Source organism: Gavia stellata, chromosome 4, assembly GCF_030936135.1.
Source record: "Gavia stellata isolate bGavSte3 chromosome 4, bGavSte3.hap2, whole genome shotgun sequence".
Classification (NCBI taxonomy): Eukaryota; Metazoa; Chordata; class Aves; order Gaviiformes; family Gaviidae; genus Gavia; species Gavia stellata.
This window is the reverse complement of record NC_082597.1, coordinates 25,235,667-25,257,476: the sequence shown is the minus strand read 5'-3', so window position 1 is coordinate 25,257,476 and position 21,810 is coordinate 25,235,667. Positions and strand designations below refer to the sequence as shown.

At 37.9% G+C, this 21,810-nt stretch overlaps 1 protein-coding gene across 4 annotated transcripts; it reads left to right on the top strand.

Annotated features, from left to right (window-relative positions):
* Nucleotides 1–552: 552 nt before the first annotated feature.
* On the top strand, nt 553–17,611 carry ASB15 (ankyrin repeat and SOCS box containing 15). 4 transcript variants are annotated; one of them, XM_059816603.1, is made up of 10 exons: nt 553–593; nt 8,048–8,185; nt 9,514–9,566; nt 9,666–9,797; nt 10,220–10,378; nt 12,448–12,693; nt 13,304–13,475; nt 13,849–14,419; nt 14,999–15,152; nt 16,646–17,611. In XM_059816603.1, the coding sequence occupies exons 2-10, from the start codon at nt 8,073–8,075 to the stop codon at nt 16,816–16,818; spliced, it is 1,773 nt and encodes a 590-aa protein (XP_059672586.1). In that variant the 5' UTR covers nt 553–593; nt 8,048–8,072; the 3' UTR covers nt 16,819–17,611. The 4 variants fall into 4 exon arrangements, with proteins under 4 accessions (XP_059672586.1, XP_059672587.1, XP_009809378.1 ...); XM_059816604.1 differs by lacking the exon at nt 553–593 and adding an exon at nt 2,446–2,480; XM_009811076.2 differs by lacking the exon at nt 553–593 and adding an exon at nt 3,563–3,621.
* Nucleotides 17,612–21,810: the final 4,199 nt, after the last annotated feature.

Genomic DNA, 21,810 nt, shown 5'->3' with positions numbered 1-21,810 from the left:
GCTCGCCGCCGCTTCGTGCTCAGACGAGGGTGCGGGATGCTGCCACCGGCTCGGTGGGGTCTCCCCATCTGAAGAAAGCCTGTGTGGTGTGGCGGCCGCTGCAGGGGGGTAGACGGCTAGGCCCATGCTGTGGAGCCGCGGGGGGGAAGGCGCGGGCGCCGCCCGTGTGGGGCCGGGCTGCCCAGCCATGGTGGGGGGCGGGCTGGCCTCGCCCGCGCGGCTTGTCCCTGCCTGAGGAGAGGCTGCTAGGCCTTCTCTGTCAGGTTCCTGCCCCTGAAACCATCACAGGGCGGCCCATGCGCGGTGTTTATTAAGGAGTGGTGTGCGATCCGAAGGCAGCCCGAGTTTTGCAGGCTAGTGCTTTTGGATGGGCTAGGTATGCTGTAGCAGTATGCTACAGTTCATGCTTTCCTGCACTTATGGGGCACATATATTTGAAGACCCCCCTTTTAAATATAAACATGTTTTCTATTAGTGAAGTTGTCTTTGTGAAATTGCTAAAGACAGCTTACAATCAATTTGCAGAACTTAGCAGTTTCTAAATGAGGAATACCCTGTTGGAAGATTTGTAACTAGAAATGCATCATGCAGAAGTAAGTGCTGTATGTTGAATTTAGATTTTCAGCATGTTTCTAGTAAAGATGCAATACACGTTTGGTTGATGTGTTCTGTATGGCTGGTGACAGTACTTGAAATCAGCTGATTTCTGCCAAGTGATAGCTAACTAACCGCCAGTAATGAGTTCTCAGAACTATTATAGGTTTGTAGTTCTTGAATTGTTTTATTTTCCAAAATGTTTGCAGAATCTAAGCTTAGTCCAGCCTTCAGAGGTGATTTCAACTCTCCCTTTCATGAGTCAAACAACTGTGTCAAGCCTTAAAGCTTTAGAAGTATGTTTGGCTGCTGCTGAGAGCAGAAGCATGCATATACCTTCTATGAATTTTAGCTGTGAAATTGGTTGGACCAAGAAATTATGTTTAAAAATAGCTAATTAACTGCAGAATCAAAAATAAGGATCACTATAATAGAATATGGCAAATGGGTAATTTCTGAGTTAATGTGATCAGCTAATAAAGCAAAAAAAAAAAGCTGTAAGATACTGACAGAAAATGGAAAACTTAATTAAGGGACTTGAGCTAGGGAGAATGGGAGAAAAGAGCAATAAAAAGTCAGTTTAAATTACTGGTGGAGATAAACATGATGTTCATTTGAAGATCCAGTTGTCCTTCTGTTAAGTCTTATCTTTATGGCCTAGCTGCTAATTTAAAGGGTGAGTTTTGCATAGTGAGTAAGATTTGGTAATAATTGTGTTGTTACTTTATATAGTATTTATTCTGGACAAATTTTTCTTTATAATTCTTTTGGCCTGCTTTTGAGCTCCTCTTTTCCATAACTGGTAAGCAAACACAACAAACCAAGTTTCATAATATCGTAGAGTTCTCCCTGAAAACCAGTCTTTTAATAAGACACACGCAAGCACTGTTCCATAACTACAGCAAAGTGATTAATAAAAGTTTTTATCAGAATTCAGGGTTTGTGCTTCTCCACTTGCGAGTCTTTGAGATTGCATCAGAGAGACCTGGGGTTTCTTTCCAAGACACTGAGAATCCCTCTTTCCTATCAAAAGGGCATTCTTCAAAAATTTCTGCCTTTTTTATTGGTTCATCCCTGCATTTTTCCCTTCTATGTGATGGTCCAACCAGATGATCTATCTCCTGATTACACTAACCGACCGCAGCACAAATTGTTCTGTGCATGGCGACCTTCTTTAGCCAAATGAGCTCAGTTAGCATCATTCAAGCAGTAGTTCCAACCTTCTGTTTAGACAAACCAAGCATGTAGGTGTCCTTGCAACATTCTAGAACAAAGAGTAAAAAATAGCAAGCCATGTTGATGAGACAGTTCATTAAATCAATCCAGAAGTGATACAGTAGGAAGTTCCCCAAATTCCTGAGCTCCATTTCAATGCATAATTTATTTTATAACAAATCCAAGACCTAAGAAGTATTATCAGAGTATATTCAATAATAACCTGGTTTTGAAAACAAACCCCAAAACCACCCACATAGCAATTCACAGTTTATTATCTGTTCAACACTGGAGACTCTGTTACCAGTATTATCGTGTGTGTTAATATACAGTGCGTACGCACCCTAAGAAGGCCTTGCTATAGCTGTGACTTCTCTTCCCTTTTTTGACTCACCAGTGAATTTATCTCACTGTGAAGTCTTGCAAGCTGCCATATGATTTGGTATCTGGACAAAAGTCTTATTTATTCTGGCTTTACATGCCTGGAACATAATTGACTTGATGGATTTATACCTAGTAACTATGTAAGAGCAGAATCAGACACTGTTTACATAGCAATGCAAAATATTATTAACAATACCTGAAAAGCAAAACAATACCGTGCTTGTAATGTGGATATGTGCTAGTTCTGATAGTCTCCTGGTTATGTAAAGGAAATGAAAGAACCCAAGGTAAGTAATTAAAACATTTGTGTTCTTTATGTATAAAATATATATTTTAGATTTTTTTAATTATATAAAAATATATTTCTGTTTTTCTAATGTCTTAGCCAACAGTAGAGCAGCATCTCAGCACTGTTTCTGTCTGCTTCTGTTGTACTGGTTTTTTTGGAGGCTCGCCACGCTTACTTAGGTTGCACTGGCAGAAGAAGTTGCAATGAATATTTTTATCATCATTAAATGGTTTTCTTGATCTTGTGTCCAAAGATGAGATGCATGTAGTGCCTTAGTTAAGCTTACAGTTTTATGCTTCTATAAATGCAAGTGAATCACGAGGCACGGAAGACTTCATAGTGTACAATTTAATTTCATCACAACAATTAAAGATAAGTTGGAAGTTTGTTGTTTCAGTTTGTTGTGTTACCTTATTGTCTGCTCATTTTGGTAAAGATAGTAACTAGTTGGTTAAAACCAAAACAAGACAGAGGTATTGCAACAGTGGTATGTATCCAGCTTCTTCCTTATCTGATGCCTGTGATTTAGCTTGCTGGGTACTGCTATTCTTGGTGTTACTCTTGGGTTATTCTGCTTTTGCATCACTGCTGTTTGTAGTGCCATGCCTCCTGCTTCTTTGTCTAATTTCAAGTTATTAAATATAGTCAAATAAGTACTATAATTGGCTGTCATTGAATCTATAAAGCTTTGCATTGTATCAGCCTCAGAGAGAGAGATTAGTGTTTGGTGATGTAATATGGTGGGGTCTACAACTAGTTAAAGGCTAAACCTTCTCAGATTTGTTTTAATTTATGTAAATATGTTACCAGATTTTATTAACGTAGCCATTGAGACTAAGCTGGCAAATAATTTATTTTCTTAATGAGAGTTGTTGAACCAATGAGGGCACAGATAATCTTATTATACTGTCCAGACCTCGTGTTACATTTGACGAGATTTTAGAGAAGTCATGTGTAATACTTTCCTGTGGGTCGAGTCTGCTTATGTTACAGTTGTACAAGGTCAGACCTTAATTTATCTAGCAACTGTGTATTTAATTTTAGAAGTATCACAGGACACATCAGCTTGCAGGGCACCATTCCTGGCTGTTCAAAATGCAGGCCCCAGAGTAACAGTGGCAAGATAATGGGTTGAAAAGGTGAGAATATATGGTATGCTCGCCAATTAGACTAACAGAGAAATAGTTTAAAAATGTAATATTTAATAGACTGAGTCCAAATTTAGACTGCTATTAATTATTTTATTGCTATGAATAACCTCTTTGCATGCCTAAGGGCCTTCTATTTATAGAGAGCAAAACTAGGATTGTCTAGTTTATTTTAAGGATAAGAAATTAGAATAACATTAACACTCACATAACTTTAACTTTATACCTATGTGTTCAAAAGTGATGAATGCTTGATACACGGCTTTCCAGGAAAGGCGCAACTTCTATGATTAGTAAGTAGTTCAGATTTTTTTTCAGTGAAAAACCAGTAACTTAATTGAGGAGAGGAAGACTTTTTTCTTTTTTAAGGAAAACGGCAAGAAGTAATATCTACAGGCATAAATGGGAAAAATATTAGAAAAATATCAGACTACTCAAAATGTTGTTTAAGGAAAATATTTTTGGTAATACAAAAAGTGAAACTTCTTTAGAGTAAGCATTTGCAATTGTTTCTAGTGATCTGGTGCTTGGGTCTGGTAATTGTGAAACTTCCATAGGTGAACAGAGGAAGATTTTGCTGCTGAGCTTTTTAGCCTTTTCAGTGCCACATAATGTAGCAGGTGTGTCTCTGCTGCTGCTCAGTGTACCAGCCATGCTGTTATATTCCACTGTGATGCTAGTGGAACATCCATGCCTCAGTCGGACCTTGTCACTTCAGCACAGTGTATTACCAGCAGTGATATAGCAAATCAGGCTCTCGAAGCACGTATAGACCCCTGGCAATGTGTCCAGCACTTGCGCTGTCGTGAGCTGTTTGCCTTATACTTACTCTGCCATGTCACAGTCACTTGCTACCGTACTAACTTTCTCATTTTGTAATATTTTATTAATTGTTGTGGGGTAAGATAATTTGAAAACAGTACACACGACAATTCTGAAACTGCTTATCTGAGACCTTTCTGGTTAAGTCTGTGTTCAAGCAGAGCATTATGTTGCCTGTGGAATAATGAGTCTGGGGAATACAGCAAAGTAGGAGATAGCTGACCAAATGGATATGGATGTTATATGACCAGAGAAGAGAAAACAAGTTTCTATGATGACCTGTAAACTGATTTCTTCCTCTAATCTTTTGGAGACAAAGGGGAGGTAGAAAGGCAGTACATTTTTCTGAAATAAAAGGATTTTCTTACTAAATGAGTACTTTCCTTTTAGCTGATGGCAGGAGCAGATTGTAGATATTTTTATGGAGATACACTTCTAAAACTGCTAATCCAAGAGAGGCTTTATCTCTGCTGCCTAAAAGGTTTTTCAGTCTTCAGAACAGTGTAAATTTGTGGGTTAAATGATGGAAGCTTTAAGGTGCCACCAAAATTAGAAGAGTGTTTATGAAAATGGGAGGATAAATGCACCTTGACTCGGAATTCTCCGAGTCGACCAAGTGCCAACAAGAGATGAGGAAGAGAGCCTCAGTTTCATGGCCTTACTGCTGATGAGGAAAATTTTACATTCTGATTAATAAGAAACTTGTGGCAGCATTTAGAAAAAAATATGGTCAGCTGCTTTGTTTTGGTTAGCTTTTTGAAGTTGCTATGGTTTGTATTACACCTTGGAAATTTGACGTGGGATACCTTCCTTTCTGCATAAAGCAAACTATATTTAAAAAACCCCCACTTCTTATCAGTTTGATTTTGATGCAACAAACTTGATAGGCTTTCATAAGCTTGTTTTTATCATGAGAGTTTCAGGACATCGTTATCATTGTTTATTAGAATTACGGAGAAGTTCATATTGTCCATCCTGTCAGTCAGTCAACGTTCTCAGTCATTTCAGAAATCCTTTTTTGCATGAGAAGTTCTACCTAAACTAGAGTATGCCAAAACATAGCTTCCAGAACTTCTAGCATTAATATGATGTGCAGCAGATTTAACATTAGGTAAATGTATCTGAAGGATTTTGGTATGTGTGTCTGCATTGTGCTGACCAGTTCATCAGTCTAGCTTGTGTGTGAAATCTGATTTTGGACAGTTACGCTGAAGCCTTGATTAGAGACACAGAAGGAAGGAACAGAGAACCCTTGAGAAAAGCAGTCTGTTATGAACAGCATAAAGGTCTATTCTTCTAAGTCAAAAAAAAAAAAAAGTGTCTGTAAAGTTGTGGGTTTTTTAATTATTTGTGGAAGGTTTTTTGCAGTCAGAGGTGGCAGTCAAGACCAAGGTTGTATATTTTTTCCTTCAAAAAAAAATGGGACTGAAATGGGGATTTTTTTCCGCTTTCCTTCAGATTGTCCATCCTTGCAGATAAAAACCTGGGCCATGGTTCCAGAACATATTGAAAGAGGTGGTAATCTGCATTATGTGGGATTCTGAACCCAAGAGACCTTTAGCTTCTGAGTCAATCTGACTCGAAGCCTCTACTAATTTAATTTTGGTTAGCAAGCTTTATCATAATATAGTAAGTAGTAAAGTATTTGTGGATGGGATTATAATATTGGCTATGGTACTTTGATAGACTTATTATTTACTGGAACAATGCAGAAATTAGTCTAAAAGGAAATCTGGTTAGCACTTTCCTTTGAAGAGCTTTTTCAGAAAATGGCCTCCAAATAATTTCTACAATGTTCCTTCTCTATTTGCAAAATGACTAGGACACCCCAAATAATCATTCTGTGAGAAACATAAAACAGATGCTTAGTATAATTGTTTAATATTTGTGCAACACTTCAACAAGGACAAGTGTTCTATGTGGTAGATAGAGTAGATTACTGCATAAACTGTGGGAATAGTAGTTTAATTGTTTTAAAAAAAGTTCAATATCTGTTGTCCACACTCAGATTAAATGCCAGATGTGTTAGGCTACTAGGATTGAATCAAACGGAGAAATTCTGGCAAAACCTAAAGCTCACCTGTAAAAAGTTAGGTAGGTACAGCTATTTATATATTAACTTAAGTTTTTTTTCCTTATATAACTTTTATGATAGATGAATACTACATTTTACATCTCAGGAACCTGCAGGAAGATGGTGTAAAAAACAGCATTCCTGACCTTCCAGTTACAGTTATGATTTACGAGCAAGGTGTTTGGTTGATGTGATATCACTAGCAAAAAGCATAGTGAACATAAACCACAGTTAAAGTTGGTGGTATGAGCAGAATGAATTTAAGCTGGTGACTATAGTTAAAAGGTTTGACATAGTCCGTTACCTATCCACTGAGTCTTCCAACTACTCTCACACCTTGAAAACAGTAACTGGCACAGCTTGACGCCAGAAGCAGCACAGAGAATCAAAGTCTTTAGGCTGCTTTGATAGACCATGCTTTGGCAGTGTAAAAGTTAAGCAAGATTTGCAAGTGGTTTGGGTTGTTTTTTTGAATACATTAATGATGACTAAAAGTAATAATTAATGACACAGGACCATTGTAGTGTTTTGTTGTACAACTACCTATCCATGAAGTCCAAAATCTTATACATTATTATATTAACATAAAATAGGTTTTCCATTTGGTATTATCACTCTCAAATCCCTTATTTATCCCACCCATCCATGCTGGGTTCAGCTCCAGGAGAGGAGTGGTGAATACAGGTTACAGCTGAAAACTTTTATAGTAAAGTTTTTTTAAATTCAGAACTGAATGACGTGTCACCATCTAAACTGTAGTGGCCTGCCATGGGGTTACTCACTCTGAAATCCTGTGTCCAAACGGCACTAGTTGGTGGATCCATCCTTTATCTGCCCCCAGTGCCATACTGGGTGCAGGAAGTGGGGAAAAAACGCTCTTTCCTCATGCAAAAGAATCAAGTTAGTTCATAGTTTCTCTGAAATAATTTTATGTTTAAATCCTGGAGAACTATGACGTGTGATCACCCTTAGAAGTGGTCATGTGTTTCATTCTGAACTGCAGACCCTCTCTGTAAATAATTCTCAATTAATTTGAGTGTTTTTCTTTTTTGTGTCTGTAATTTTTAAATGTATGTGTGTTTGCATTTACGTTCATGAATTCCTTGTGAATGCCTGTGTTTTATTAGGAATCATTCATGAGGTGATAACTTTGTTTACTGTTCATTATTCATGCTTGTATGGAAATCGTATATTCACTGACTTGATGACCACAGCTTTCTAAAGAGGAAAAGTCTCTTTTTATGGTTCACAAATTGTGCAGTATTTGTCTGTAGATGACAAATGTAGTGTGTGAACAATAAAAAGAACTTTTCCTAAATGGCACATCTAGTACTAAATGTTTCCGGGGTTGTTTTCTATCAGCATTTTTAAACAGGAATTTTATCATTTTTAAATAGGAATAAACTCACCAAAACATTAATAAATGAAAAGAATTTGATGGACACACCTGATTTTATTATAAAAATACCTTAAGCGTGATATGATCCTTCACAGTGTATTTTTGTGTGTATTTCAAAATAGCTCATCGTTATAGTTCACCATAAAAATGATGGAAGAAAGAGAAGATTTGGTTGAAGATCTGCTCACTGAGTATGCCATACAGCTTAGCATTCAAGAGTCCAATGGAGCCAAACCACCAGTGTCTTCCAGTTACGACAGGTACTGTCAATTCAATACGTTTTCGAGATTATGCCATATTTTAATAGTGTTTTGAGACATTGATATTTAGCGCCTTGTATCATGCTTAAAACAGTTCTTAGTTTGGCTGTTATGCATCTTTCTCAGTGAAGCACTGTCTGAAGCAATGGTTGAAAAGAGAAAACAAAAGAGAAAGGTTGATTTTGTTTTTCTCAAACATTTCTAAAACCTCAAACTTTAAAGGTAATAAATTTGAATTTATTAGTAATCTGTTTGCTCTGTAATTGTAACAGTGTCCCAGTCTTTCCCTGTGCACTGAGATACATAAGCGTACAAGAAAAATCCAAACCAGAACAACGACAACAAGAAACCCACAGGGGTGTTCCAGCGAGGGTTCATATGTGACATTAATGTTACGGTTAAGAGTGGTTTCCGTGATTAGGAAATGTAGGGCTCAGCTGAGCTACGTGGGCTGATGAGAGCTTAGGGAGATGAGATTCACTTGGCTAAACTAATACTTCCCTTAGCTTTTCAGGCCATTTACCTTCTTATGAAAAGTGTATGTGTGAAACAAAGCTAAACGTTGCCTTCATAGAAGTTCTTTGGCAATAATCCTATAAATACATTTTGTAGATTGCCCTGTCTAAAATGGAAAGACGTAGAACTGTTAAGTCTTGAGGGACTGTTAACCTTCCCTCATTTCCTCTGGGATCTCATGAAGGTTTGGGTCCTCATGGGGCTCCTGTTGTAGGACTGGAATCTCCCCTTTCACTGAAGGCTCTCAGCAGAGCCACTGGGTATTCTTGTAATTTGGATGGCATTTTTTTAATTAAATCTGATCTATTTATCACCAATATATCTCAAGGAACTAGCAGGCACCAGCATTTAACTTCCATCTCATGGAGGTTTAAATTATATTATTAAAAACATTACAACTCTTTTTCGGGGAAAATGGTACCATTGATATCATCAAACTCTCCTTCATTAGTGAATATTGACGTTCTGACGCCATCACATTCTCATTCACTGTCTAAGGTTTCGGAATCTGAAGGGCTCATTTCTGTGTGGAACAAATACAGCTTTTTAGTCCACATTAGAATTCTTCACTAAATTAGGAGATTTATCAGGTCAGCCTGCAGCAGAAATTGCAATTAACTCAAGAACTTTGGATACTCTGAAGGTGCACAGTACAGGCGTAACGTAGGAGGTCACAAGGCTCATCAAGATTGGAGTTGATGTATTCAAAGGAAAGTTGGCTTAGATGAGAATCTAATGGAAAATACTGCATAAATAATATACTGCATCTACTTTTTGTTTATATTTACTATTTTCTGTTCTTTTTTGGATAGTTTTGTACCACCTAGTGAGGAAAATAGGAAAATTGTAACATCCATAAAGCAAGGTAAAAACCCTAAAATAAAACAGTCCCTTTGCAAAACTGGTTTTCCCTTATATTATTTTTCTAACTGCATCTTATTTATCTGTTGGATTTTTTTTTAAGGTCAAGTGTTTGGGCTCCAGGAACTTGTGAAACAGAAATATGCTTTGGATGAAGCTGATGAAAGAGGGTGGTTTCCACTGCATGAAGCTGCAGCTCAGCCAGTTCAGCAAATACTTGAAGTCATTTTAGATGGTGAGTAAGGTAAGAATATGCCACAGATAAGGGGAGCAGCTAAGAAACATAGAACAATGAACAGCCATCCACAACAACAGGTTAGAACTGTTTACTAAAAAAAGTATGATCAAATCCTCCGTGGACCATCTTGCTTATGTTGTATAAATATTCAGACAAATTTTCTTTTTGGGAAAGTTGCATCACTTTACACCAGCAAAGAACTTGGACTGTTTTTAACGTTTTGTTCAGAAACCTACAGACAGAGCAAGAATTACTGTTCAGTATTCAGTGTGTTTGACAGTACTAGTTAGGTTAAGTTAAACATAATTACAAGTAATTTTCATAAACACTTAGCATTTAAGGATTTCTGGTATATGTGTATGTGTTAACAGACTTGTGCTTTAATTTTGTTTTATCTTTTCTCACTCTCGTACCTCTAGCATCTTATAAAACAATGTGGGAATACAAAACATGCGATGGAGAAACACCATTAACTTTGGCAGCAAAAGCGGGCTTTGTGGAAAATGTACGCACATTACTGGAAAAGGGTGTTTGGCCCAATACTACAAATGACAAAGGAGAAACTCCACTTCTTATTGGTAATTGCCTCCTCTCCCTGGGTTTAAGCAAAGTGAATAGCAGTGCTTCCCCTCTGCTAAGTACTCACCTCAGTACTCCTGTTGGCTTGTGTGGTTTAGATGCTGCTTATCTTTTTAGATGAAACTGAATGCCCAGTACTTGGTGAAATGTGCCCGGTGTTCAGTTCAGCACTCATTATGGTTTAGGTGATCATTGAGCTGCTCTTAAAGATGCTTCTTATGCTTTAGGTGTTTGCTGAGCTGCTCCTAAGAAAATGGGACCTATTTTTTTGTTCAAGGCACCTTCTTGGTGTCTTCAGGTGCTGTAAGACCGTTAGCAACCTGGTCCTATTTGACCATCTTAAGGTAAAAGTATGGTACGAGGATAAGCTGTTGCTTTAACTTGAATGTACCTTTTCTGGAGGTCTGGAGGTTATTGGAGGTTTCTAGTTTTATCAGATAACTTCTTCAGGAGTAGGCAGGTATTTTCAGTTTCAAAATCCCCCATGTCATTTCCTTGCCCTCTTGCACTGAAAATAAACGTCAGCTGCATTTATAAGTAATACCCCAATCCTAAGAAAGATGATTCCTTTGGAAGATTTTATGCTCTTGGTAGACTTAAATGAGCTTTACTATTAATGAGTAATTTAGCTATGTCAGCTTTTAATTTCTGTTGGATGTCAGAACATCTCCATTCTTCCGAAGGGAATCAATCTGTGAAATTAATACAATATAAGAAAATACAATATATAATACGATTATCAGTATTAAAATATTCAGTTCCCTGAATTTTTGTTAACTTTCATTAGATGCGATTACTGTATTAAAATTTTAAGGCCCTGAGACATTTCTAGAGGGTTTCTCTGCAATGCCTTGCTTTGCGTTGTTTCAGCTCTTTTCAATAATTGTAAGTCTGTGAAACTTTTAAGCTATTTTCAGCCTTTGTTTTTAATGAATCCTGAAAAGAGTAACTAGAGCTTATGAAAAGGGTCTTTCCCCCTTATAATGACAGTTTATTTTCTTAAATATTTCTCTCTACAAACTTCTGAAAATGAGGTTTGTCAGCTATGTATTGTTTATGTGATGCTTATTATGTTTTTGTGTCACTTGGCACTGAAAATGTGGATGTAGATATTGCTGTGCATCATACATTTCAGTCTTAGTGAAATAGAGAATCAGGTGCTTAACACTTAATAGATGATGCTCATGATATAGTTACTCCTTTTAATTTTAAAGCTCTGAATTAAAGGGCTCTTCAGTATCAAGGTAAATGCTGAAGAAGCATAGCTAGTGGCATGATTTCTGCTTCTGGGTACATTTGGTAATACTCTACTTCAAAGCAATTGTGGATAATTATGAAGACTGTTGCCTCTTAAAAACCTTCTTACTTGTATAATGGGACATCCACAGAAGTTAAATTTGCTAACCTTGATACCGATCTCTTTCAGCTGCCCCTCCAGTCAGTGGAGAGATCTGCTATTCTAAAAAGTGGTTCAGAAGTAATATTAGACTCTTACTCAGGATCACTATTTTATATGTAAATGATTTGTAGGTGTGGTTATCTATGAAAGTTTCAAACCTGGAACCTCAATAGGGCAGAACATGGCCTTTAAGTATGACAGACGTCAACAGTACTTTGGCTGACAGCAGTCACTGAGTACATGCCTGGATTAGAGTTACCAGGTGACAAAGTCACAAGTGGAATTTTCTGGGGACACTGATGTTTGCACCAACTTTAGAAATAAGGACCATATGCCAATATTATGTTATTCTTATTGTTGCTTTTCTTTGTGATATACCTGCTTCTGCTTTCTCAGAATCGAAGCGGTGCTGCTTTTGCCCTCCGTGCTCCAAACTGACATATTTTCCAGCTTGTGTTGGTTTACCTTGATTTACCGAGCAGCTGACATTACCATTTATTTACCAGTAAATTGGATTCCCAGATTTCTAGGACTGGAAATCTTTCTAATTTCCTCATATCAGTACACAAGGAAAAGCTTTTCTAAACTTACTAGATGTCTTTAACTTTCAAGACAACATACCTGAAAATGTAGTTGTATTACTTTCTTCCTTTTTCAAATATCTTCAAGCTGTAAGAAGGGGCTCTTTTGAAATGGTATCCACTCTGATTAAACACAACTGTAGTATCCATCAGCCATGCGTAAAACGGTGGTCAGCAATGCATGAAGCTGCAAAACAGGGACGCAAAGACATTGTTGCTCTTCTTCTGAAGAATGGTGGAAATGTGAACCTTAAGGATGGATACGGAGTAACACCATTAGGTGTTGCTGCTGAATATGGTCACTGTGATGTGCTGGAGCATCTTATTCATAAAGGTATGTAGTCAGGTAAAAGGGAAACACACCTCTGCACTGGCATGCATCTTGCCTGGTTGCTGTGGTGTGTTAGGGTGATCACGGAAAAGGAAAGAAAGAGTATTGATGAATGAGAAGATTTGGTTTCTTGGAAGGAGAGGAAGCATATATGAGAGTTTCTGCAAGACTGGAGTGATGCTTACACGTTTCCTAAATGCATGTGAGAGGAGTGGCAGAGTTGATACCAATCCATTTCAGTCAAGGAGGGATTTACTGCTATACATGCCCTTCTTCCCTTCCTTATTTCTCTTTACAGAAAAATAAAAAATATACAGAATTATATTGGTATTAATTAATGAAGTATTTTTGAAATATGCTAGAATTTTGAAAATGCTCAGTTATAACACTTATGGTCAAAGCAGACCTCACTCAGGTGAGCCTTTGAACTAGTATCTGTACAACTCTTGTTTTGCCTTTGAGTTTTAAATTTGCCACAAGAAATATTTCTTGGTCTAGTAAAGTTTTAACTTAAATACATCTGAAAATGAAGAAGAAAGTACTCTGGGCTTGTTTTTATGATGATCTGCAAATCACTTTGGGTATAATTATAAACTCTATATCCTTCTTCAAGGTGGAGATGTCCAGTCCTTAGCAGATGATGGTGCATCAGTACTGTTTGAAGCAGCTGGAGGAGGTAATCCAGACTGCATAGCCCTTCTTTTGGAATATGGAGGAAGTGGCAATGTGCCTAATAAGGCAGGACTGCTTCCCATACACAAAGCGGCTTATGAGGGGCATTACCTGTGAGTATGAGCTCGGACTTTACATATTCTTTAAGATACAGTGTGGCACAAGGTCACACTGAAGAAGACTGTGGTAAACTTTCAGATGTATAGATAATTTATATTTCAGAAGTGCCTATGTTACGTTAATTAGAATTAACTTTTACGTGGTTTTTAGCATAAACAAAGCAAAATGCAAAACATAAAACTAAGTGAAAACCACTGAAACAAAGTAAACACAAGGTCCTGTTTGACAGTGCTCAAAGCTGATGTTTCTGTGTTTGGATCTTCTTGTGTAAAGTGTCTGCCTGGTGATTTAGCATATAGCTGGATGAGGGTCATTTTCTTCATGCAGAGAAGCGATGCCTAACTAGTTTTTTTCACTGTTTTTTAGGGCCCTGAAGTATCTTATTCCAGTCACATCCCAAATTGCAATCCAGAAAAGTGGGTTAAGCCCTGTTCACTCAGCAGCAGATGGCCAGAATTCGCAGTGTCTAGAGCTCCTCATTGAAAATGGTTTTGATGTCAATACTGTCATGGCTGAACACATTTCAAATAATTATGATGACGAAAGGAAAACCGCACTTTATTTTGCTATTTCTAACAATGACATTCTTTGCACCGAAATTTTGCTCAAAGCAGGGGCAAATCCAAACAAGGATCCTTTAAACTGTCTTCTTGTGGCAGTGAGAGCTGGCAACCATGAAATTGTAAGGCTGCTCCTATCTTATGGAGCAAATGTCAATTGCTACTTTATGTTGGTTAATGATACGCATTTCCCCAGCGCCATTCAGTATGCTTTGAATGATGAGGTGATGCTGAGGCTATTGCTCAATCACGGGTATAATGTGGAGATGTGTTTTGACTGTATGCATCAAGATATCTTTGGAAATTCTTTTGTGTGGTCAACTCCAGAGGAAGAGATTCTCCCCGGGTGGACTTCTTCTGTAATAAAGGATAATCCAGTAAATACATAACCTTCCTTCCTTCTCTTCACTTTGCTCTTTTCATTAGCCATCTTTAAACATTCCAGATTATTGTGCAGAATGAAGATTAACGTACTGGCAAAATCCTTTTTAAAACAACCTAAAAATAAAACAGACATTTTTCATTTTCTACTTTGAGATAGAGAAAATCATGTACATAAAGTGGTTTTAGTTTGGGGTTCATATATTAGAGATTTAGGAAGGAAGTTTTAAGAAATCATGAGGCAGGATTCTGGAATTTCTGTTGCTATCCTAACCAGTGGAGTAGATGTGTTTCCAAAGAGATATCACTGTTGAAGAAAACAGCACCACAAATTATAGCAATGTTGTAATAATTATTGGCCTTCAGGCCTGTCCAGACGAATTAAGGGATCACAAAAGTTAAGCATGGAAGAAAATGGCTTTTAAAGTAACTTACTTAGGCATTAATTTATGACTGTTAAAGGTCACTGCTAATACTTTGTTTAAATTATCCTGTGTATTTGCTTTAAAATGCGTTATTTTGGCATTCCTCTGCACAGATTTTGAAATCATGACTTGATGTGTTTTCCCTTTCAGTTCTGTGATTTTATTGCTGTTCCTTGGTTGAAACATTTAGCAGGAAAAGTGGTTCGTGTTTTTATAGATTACATGGATTATGTTCCTCTATGCACAAAAATAAAGTTTGTCTTAGAAACACAGAAAGAATGGACAGAGATACGTCAGATATTGGGTAAATATCTAACTTCCAGTTAAAGATGTTATGATTTATTGTAGGAGACTTTAATTGTTTATGTCAGGTCACATTCATCCAAAGTGTTTTAGCAGTCTAAATGTGTACTAGCTATGAACCAGGTTGTGCCTGTCATCCAGTCCTCAGACTGAGACAGATCTTTACCTATTGCAACTCATCGTAAATTAGTTAATCGGGCTGGAATATGGTAAACTTGCATCTGATGAGAATTAATCTCATAAGGAACATCACTGTTGCGTGGGAAGCCCTTTCAGTTAAGCAAAACCTGAGGTACTTTTCAAACTCCTTATTAACCCATGTGGCACCAGTCATTGCACAACTATGGGGCACAACTTTTTTTATTGAGGAATATTGCTCACACTTCCATTCTTCTTTTTGCTCCCTTGATCTCTCAAGTCTATTAATCGTCCAAGGATTATTGTAAGAACATGTTTTAGATCCCATTATGTTCAAGGTGGTAGGTGGTGACAATGATTGTGCCATCACAATCTGTATACCATAATTTCCTAACTCTGTTTTACATGATAGACAGCTAGAGTTGCCATTACGAATACTGTAATTGAATAATATTTCTTATATATGCTTTACTTTTGAAGTTCTATGCATTAGCCTGGACCTTCCACTATTGGTGGCACCAGAGATAGGTTTCACCTATCTTAACTTAAAAAAGTCTGTTGGGGAGTGTATTAAATATTCTCTTCACATGAATTAATTTTATTTGACTTTTTATTTCTTAAAATTTTAAATAGAATTTGATTTAACATCAGCTGTTAAAAACCAAAAATTTTAGGTTTAAAACTGGTACCCTGTATTTAATTTTGCTTCAGTATTTTACACTGGCATGCAGAGGAACTCCTTTTTGTTAGTGTCACAGGAACATCCAAATAATTTGGTAGTCTTAACTACTGATATTTCAAGTATGGTGAAAGTTTTTGTTATGTTCAGGAAGACTAAATTAAACTGAGCTCTTTGACTGATGTAAATTCTGATAAGAAGTATTTGTTTAGAAGACTCAACAGGACCAAGCATGGTGAGGTCTGGTCCTGGTGCCTTACTGATACAGCAGAAATGGAAGGTGCCACAGCTGGCCTCAACATGCAATTTTTAAAAGGTGCACCTAGGGAAAGGAGAGACCATTCATCGGTTACCACTGATTATGCTGAGTAAAGTCCTGGTTTAGGTGTTCAGGCAGGTGCTTTGGAGACAGAGTACAGTATGCGTATTTCCAAAAGCGAGACGATAATGTTAAGCAGCTATTTAACAGAAGAATTTTGATTAATACCAGCATTGTGTATCATCACAATTCTGAAGTGAAAATAATGCTATTTTATTCAGAAGTGGCAAAATAGTAAGGCCTCAAGGTAATAGATTTTGATATTAATTCTATTAGAGCATGTTTTGAGATTGTGAACTGGCTTACAATCATTGTCAATGGCATTGATTTTTCCACCATTTCTCTCTCACTATTTTAGATAATCCTCGCCCATTGAAACATCTGTGTCGTCTAAAAATACGTAAACTCTTGGGGTTAAGGAGACTCCAGAAACTGTCATCCATGAAGAAGTTTCCACTTCCGCCAGTTCTCAAGAACTATATCCTATATAAAGAATATGATCTGTATGGAAAAGGGATACATTTAGAATAGTTTTAAAAAATAACTGTGTACAGCCTGTCATTTGACTCATTTCCTGACTATTTTTTCCTAGGTAAAGAGCTGCCTGGTGTTTCATATACATTCACACATTCTGATATTTGTTGTTAATAGTTCTTTTATGGGAACAAATTTTTCTTCAAAACTAGTACGTTAAAGCTTATGTTTTAACACAACATTGTACACTATCCAAGCATAGGCTAAAATCAGAATAAGGATGCTCTAATAATTTTGTAGAATAGTACACTGTAAATGGGAATTCAGATGAATAAAGGATAAAGGAAGAATTTTCATGGTGGACTTCCCAATGAAGATGATAAATACAATTGCTGCTCTCAGTTTGTGGCATTAGTTTATCTGTAAAAGAAAATAAATGTCTAATTCAGCTTGGCAAAGAAAATTAAACCACTAAATGCATGTCTCTGTCATGTAATTGGCCTGAAATGTAGCACATTTTGTACTTTGAAGATCATGCTCCTATTAGAAAATTCTCCAAATACTTAAAAGATTCTTTTTAGCTATTTTTGCAAAGTGTTTGCTCCCACGTATGACTGCTGTGTGTGCCAGTACTACATGTTTCAAGGCTTGGCAAAATTTGAGGGACTTTAAGTGGGCTGTTTTAAAGAAAGAGTCGATTTTGGTGGACAGACCAACCAGGAAATAGAGCAGCATATCCCCTTGGTTGAGAAATGTTGCAGTGTTGAAACTTTAATTATGGTTCCTACAGAGTTTTGACAGATCACTTCTTGACCAGGCTAAACAACACCCTCAGTCACGCTGAGATGCACTTGGCAGTATGTTTTTGCACGTGTAGAGAAAAACACATCTGATTAAATTATTCTTTAAATTATTCTACTAAAAGTGGATTGCACTTACTCCCTTCACTGTTCTACCATCCCTTCCATCTTTGGGGGAAAAAAGGAAAAAAAAAAAAAGAATCCAAACCCCCTAAACTAAGAAAAGCTTTCAGTTGGTGGATGTCAGGATTACATATTGCATAATCAGAGTTTAGCTAAACATGTAATCTAAGAGATACGCTGGTTATCACACACATACACACACTCACACAAACCAAAGGTCAGCTCAAGCATCCTGCCCTGCGCCCTGCACTGGCTCTCCCTGTTCTTCAGAACTCCTCATTTGCTGGATGTCATTGTCATATATAACCTACTAACACCTCAGTCAGAGATGTAAATTCTACTTCCAAAGGCAGCTATATCAGTCCTTTGTGGGTCTGTCCTTCCTCACAACAGATTTACAGGAGCAAATAGAAGGAGTGAAAATTACTGGTCTGGGACATGTAGAGCGTTGAACAGAAGGCTTAATTTCTGCTTCTGCTCTCACTAGGGTTACTATTCATCTGGCAGACCAAGACACGTCCTCTGTTTTTTTTTGCCAGAAATTTTGACCAGGATGAAAAAGAAGAATTTGGTCACATGTGAAAAATTTGTAGGTATCTAGAATCTAGGCCAGGCCCCTGACAGGAGGATGCCCTGGGTGACTGGTGACTCCAGGCATGGCCTGAGCACAGAGTGCCCCGTGAACCCAACACAGCTGTCTGCAGTTAAGGCTCCATGGGCCAATACGTCCTGGACATACCAGGCTAAATGCATGTAAGCTGCATAACCTATAAACTGATATTTCTATGTGGGAATTCCTAAACAGAAATATGGGCTTAATAATAAGTCTTAAATAGCGGTAACTTTAATGAATACAGTGACCACAACACAAGAATCTGGGTAGTCACATATCTGATACAGTATACTGCAACCAGCAAAGGAAACATGATCAAATAGGGCTTTAGACAGGAGATTTTAAACCCTTTCTGTGGCTAGAGCCAAATTCCATTAGTAATTTTAGTTCACGGGCCAAGGTTTATATTTAGGACTTTATACACGCCTCAGGCAATAGTTACATTGCCTGTGGCATCAAAACATTCAGCTCTAGGACAGAGCATTGCCCCAAGTGTTTAAAATATCATTAACTAGTTCTTAGAATATCATTAGGTTAGTTAAAAAGACATATTACTGTGTTTTATCTTTTAGACAATACATCTTGGCCCTTTTTGTTGTTTGCTAGCCTGTTACAGAAGGTGGCCTAAGCCTGTTTTAAAGCTTTTCTGTCCTTCAACATTGAAGTTGTTTATTTATTGAAGACTTCCCCCTCACCCCCAGATGCTAAAGGAAGTACAACATTATGGGAAAGCATCTTTAATGCTTTCAAGGCATCTGTGAACTGAATGGAAGCAGGAGGGGCAAGACTTTGTTTTAAATGGAGTATAAGGTGACATAGACACGAAAAGGGAGCTGTTTACCCCATGTCATGCTTATGGCACAGCTGCAAATTGAACACAAGTCTTTTGACTCCCATGTTTTGCAGCCAGACCGTTGAATACTACTTTTACAGAGTTGAGTACGTGCTGGTGGGAGCAGGAACTGTAACTGGTCCAGGACTGGTGGTTGTGTGAAAAGAGGCAAAGGCAGCAGCCCCAGCTGGAAAAAGAAATTGGTAGGAAAAAAGTACTCCTTTTTTCCCTGCTTGGACTGTGATTGAACCCTTACAATGCTGGGATTTAATTTTCTCCGCTATTTGGGTGTGACTCGTTGGGGTGTTCCACCGCAACCCAATTCCATGGCACGTCCACCCCATGGACGATGTTGGCTAGAAGTAATTAAATGCCCTGGCATTGATTCAGGCATGCTCTGGGGTAGGGATTCCTACTGGTTTGGGGACAATGCTTGAAAGCAGAGGTATCATTTGGTCTCTGTTTCTCATAAAATCTGACACAAGCAGCTGCACCAGACTGATGAGCTCTCCAAGGAGCCAGACATTCAACAGTGGTTACATCAGCCTTTGCAGCACCAGCAAGATGGACTTTGTAGCTGTAGGTGTTTTCATAGCTTGGTGAAGGACCAAACCATAGCCATGAGTTCTGTATAGGACCAGCTATTCCTTGTAAGGACTATAATGTCGTGTGCCTTCCATAAAACTTCCATGCACTGACTACCATCTAATCTTGGGAGCTGGCATGGTAGATCCTTGTTCTGGATATCAAGGGGGAACAATTGTACTGTTTCACTGCAGCAGTTGGTGTTCTGCTTGGGCTCTTTGTGCCTGAGCTACCCTTTCTCAGACTATTGCTGATAGTATGGGAGTCATGCATGGAAAAACACAGTCACAAAGCCACGGGCTCTTTTGTGTCTGCGTTGGGGTAGGGCAAAGGGATTTTTTCTGACCCTTGCTTGGGTAGAAAAAGGCTTCTAAAATACCCAGCTGTTTATGGTTTGCATGGAGAAAAGTGGCATAAATTCATGAGCACTTATCTCTGTAGAACAGGTCTCGTCTCTTTTGCTTTTCCATCACTCCCTTTAATACGCATCTAATCAACAGTCTCTTGCCCTCACCTCAGTGTCTTCTGTGTAGTCAGCTTTGCCTCCCTGGTGTGCTCTACCTGCTGAAACAGTCCTTTTAAAGCCTCCCCCCCCCTTTTTTTCCTGTGAGCCTTAGGACGGATAGATCTCTGCTCAGGAAAATGGTATCAAGAAAACTAATTCCAGCCAAAGTGATTTTCAGCCCTAACAGTCCTATTCTGGCTTGTTCTCTCCCTGACCTTTCCACTGGAAATTTTTTGCTTAGGCTGCAGTAATTAAAACTGGCACCTTGCCACCCAAGGTGTCTATCCTTCAGAGGCCTTTTCTGTACCCTACAGATAATGGCCTTGATTCAAAAATACACCCTCTGCCTCCAAATACATGGAGCAGTCTTCAAAGAGAGCCATCTTGATTCTTTACCAGGACAAATGCTGGATAAATCAGAAAGAAGTACATGGATAAGTGCACCAAATTACTGTATAAATATTTAAAGGTATATATTGCAATGGGAAGCATTTTCTCCCTGAAATGCTCCCTTAAGTGTCACTCACACCAGCAAAAGAGGTACTTACTTAGATCAGGAGAAATATTCCCTGAGGAACCTGTGTTTCGTGGTTCTCTTGAAAAGCTGTAAAAATATATTAGTAAATTGTTAGCAGTCATAAGACTGATATAACACTGTAGCTCTGGTGACATGTACAAAGTACTTACATTTAATTTTCAAAATTTGTGTTTTCAGTAGAAATCTCTACATGTGATCAGGCAAAACCATTGCCTTTTATCTGCATATTATGCACATAGTAGATATGGTGCCCAGAACTCCCATCATCATTAATATGGACTACTTAAAAAATAGACATAAATAAACACAGTAGAGAATTTACTTATTACTGCTGCTTGTATTTAATTTCCTATGGATTACATCACTTGTTTATATTGCTGGGATCTCCTTTTAAAAAAAAAGCTTCATAAACACAGGCTGTTAAAAAAAAGTGACAAAAACCAAGGAAATGCTAAATATAGAATTGAGTACCTGTATTGCTCTCTGTGTATAAAGAAATAGAGCAAATTTTTAATCTGAATGGCAAACTGTAGGTTTGGCTAAGCTACAGAGGAGAACCATCTGGGACTAAGGCATTTAACAAAGGATTAAGTCGATGCACTTTTTATAATCACTTACAATTTAATAAGTACCTGACCCGGGCATGCAAATATGGTATCTTTGCAAATACCACCACGAGTAATATAATGCTTACATTGGCAGAAGTTACCTGTTGTATAATGCTTTTTTGGGAAAGAATAGGCTAACTGCAGATGCCTAAACAGCATCCCATTCAAACTGCACTTCCAAAACCCACATTTTTGGTGCATGCAGCAGTTCCTCTGCTACTTTCTTTGCAATACAGTGGCCTCTACTTCCTGTCCAAACCTGTTGAGCAATACGGCAATGTAATTCCAAACAGCTGCTGTGGTCACCCTATGTCTGTACATCAGTAGCGAGTGAAATGATTTCTATATATAGTTTGTAAATCTGTTGGCAATGTTTGTAAAGCACACTGAGATTCTTTCTGAGGGATAAGAGCAGCTATATGAAAGCAAGAGCGTTAAGATCATC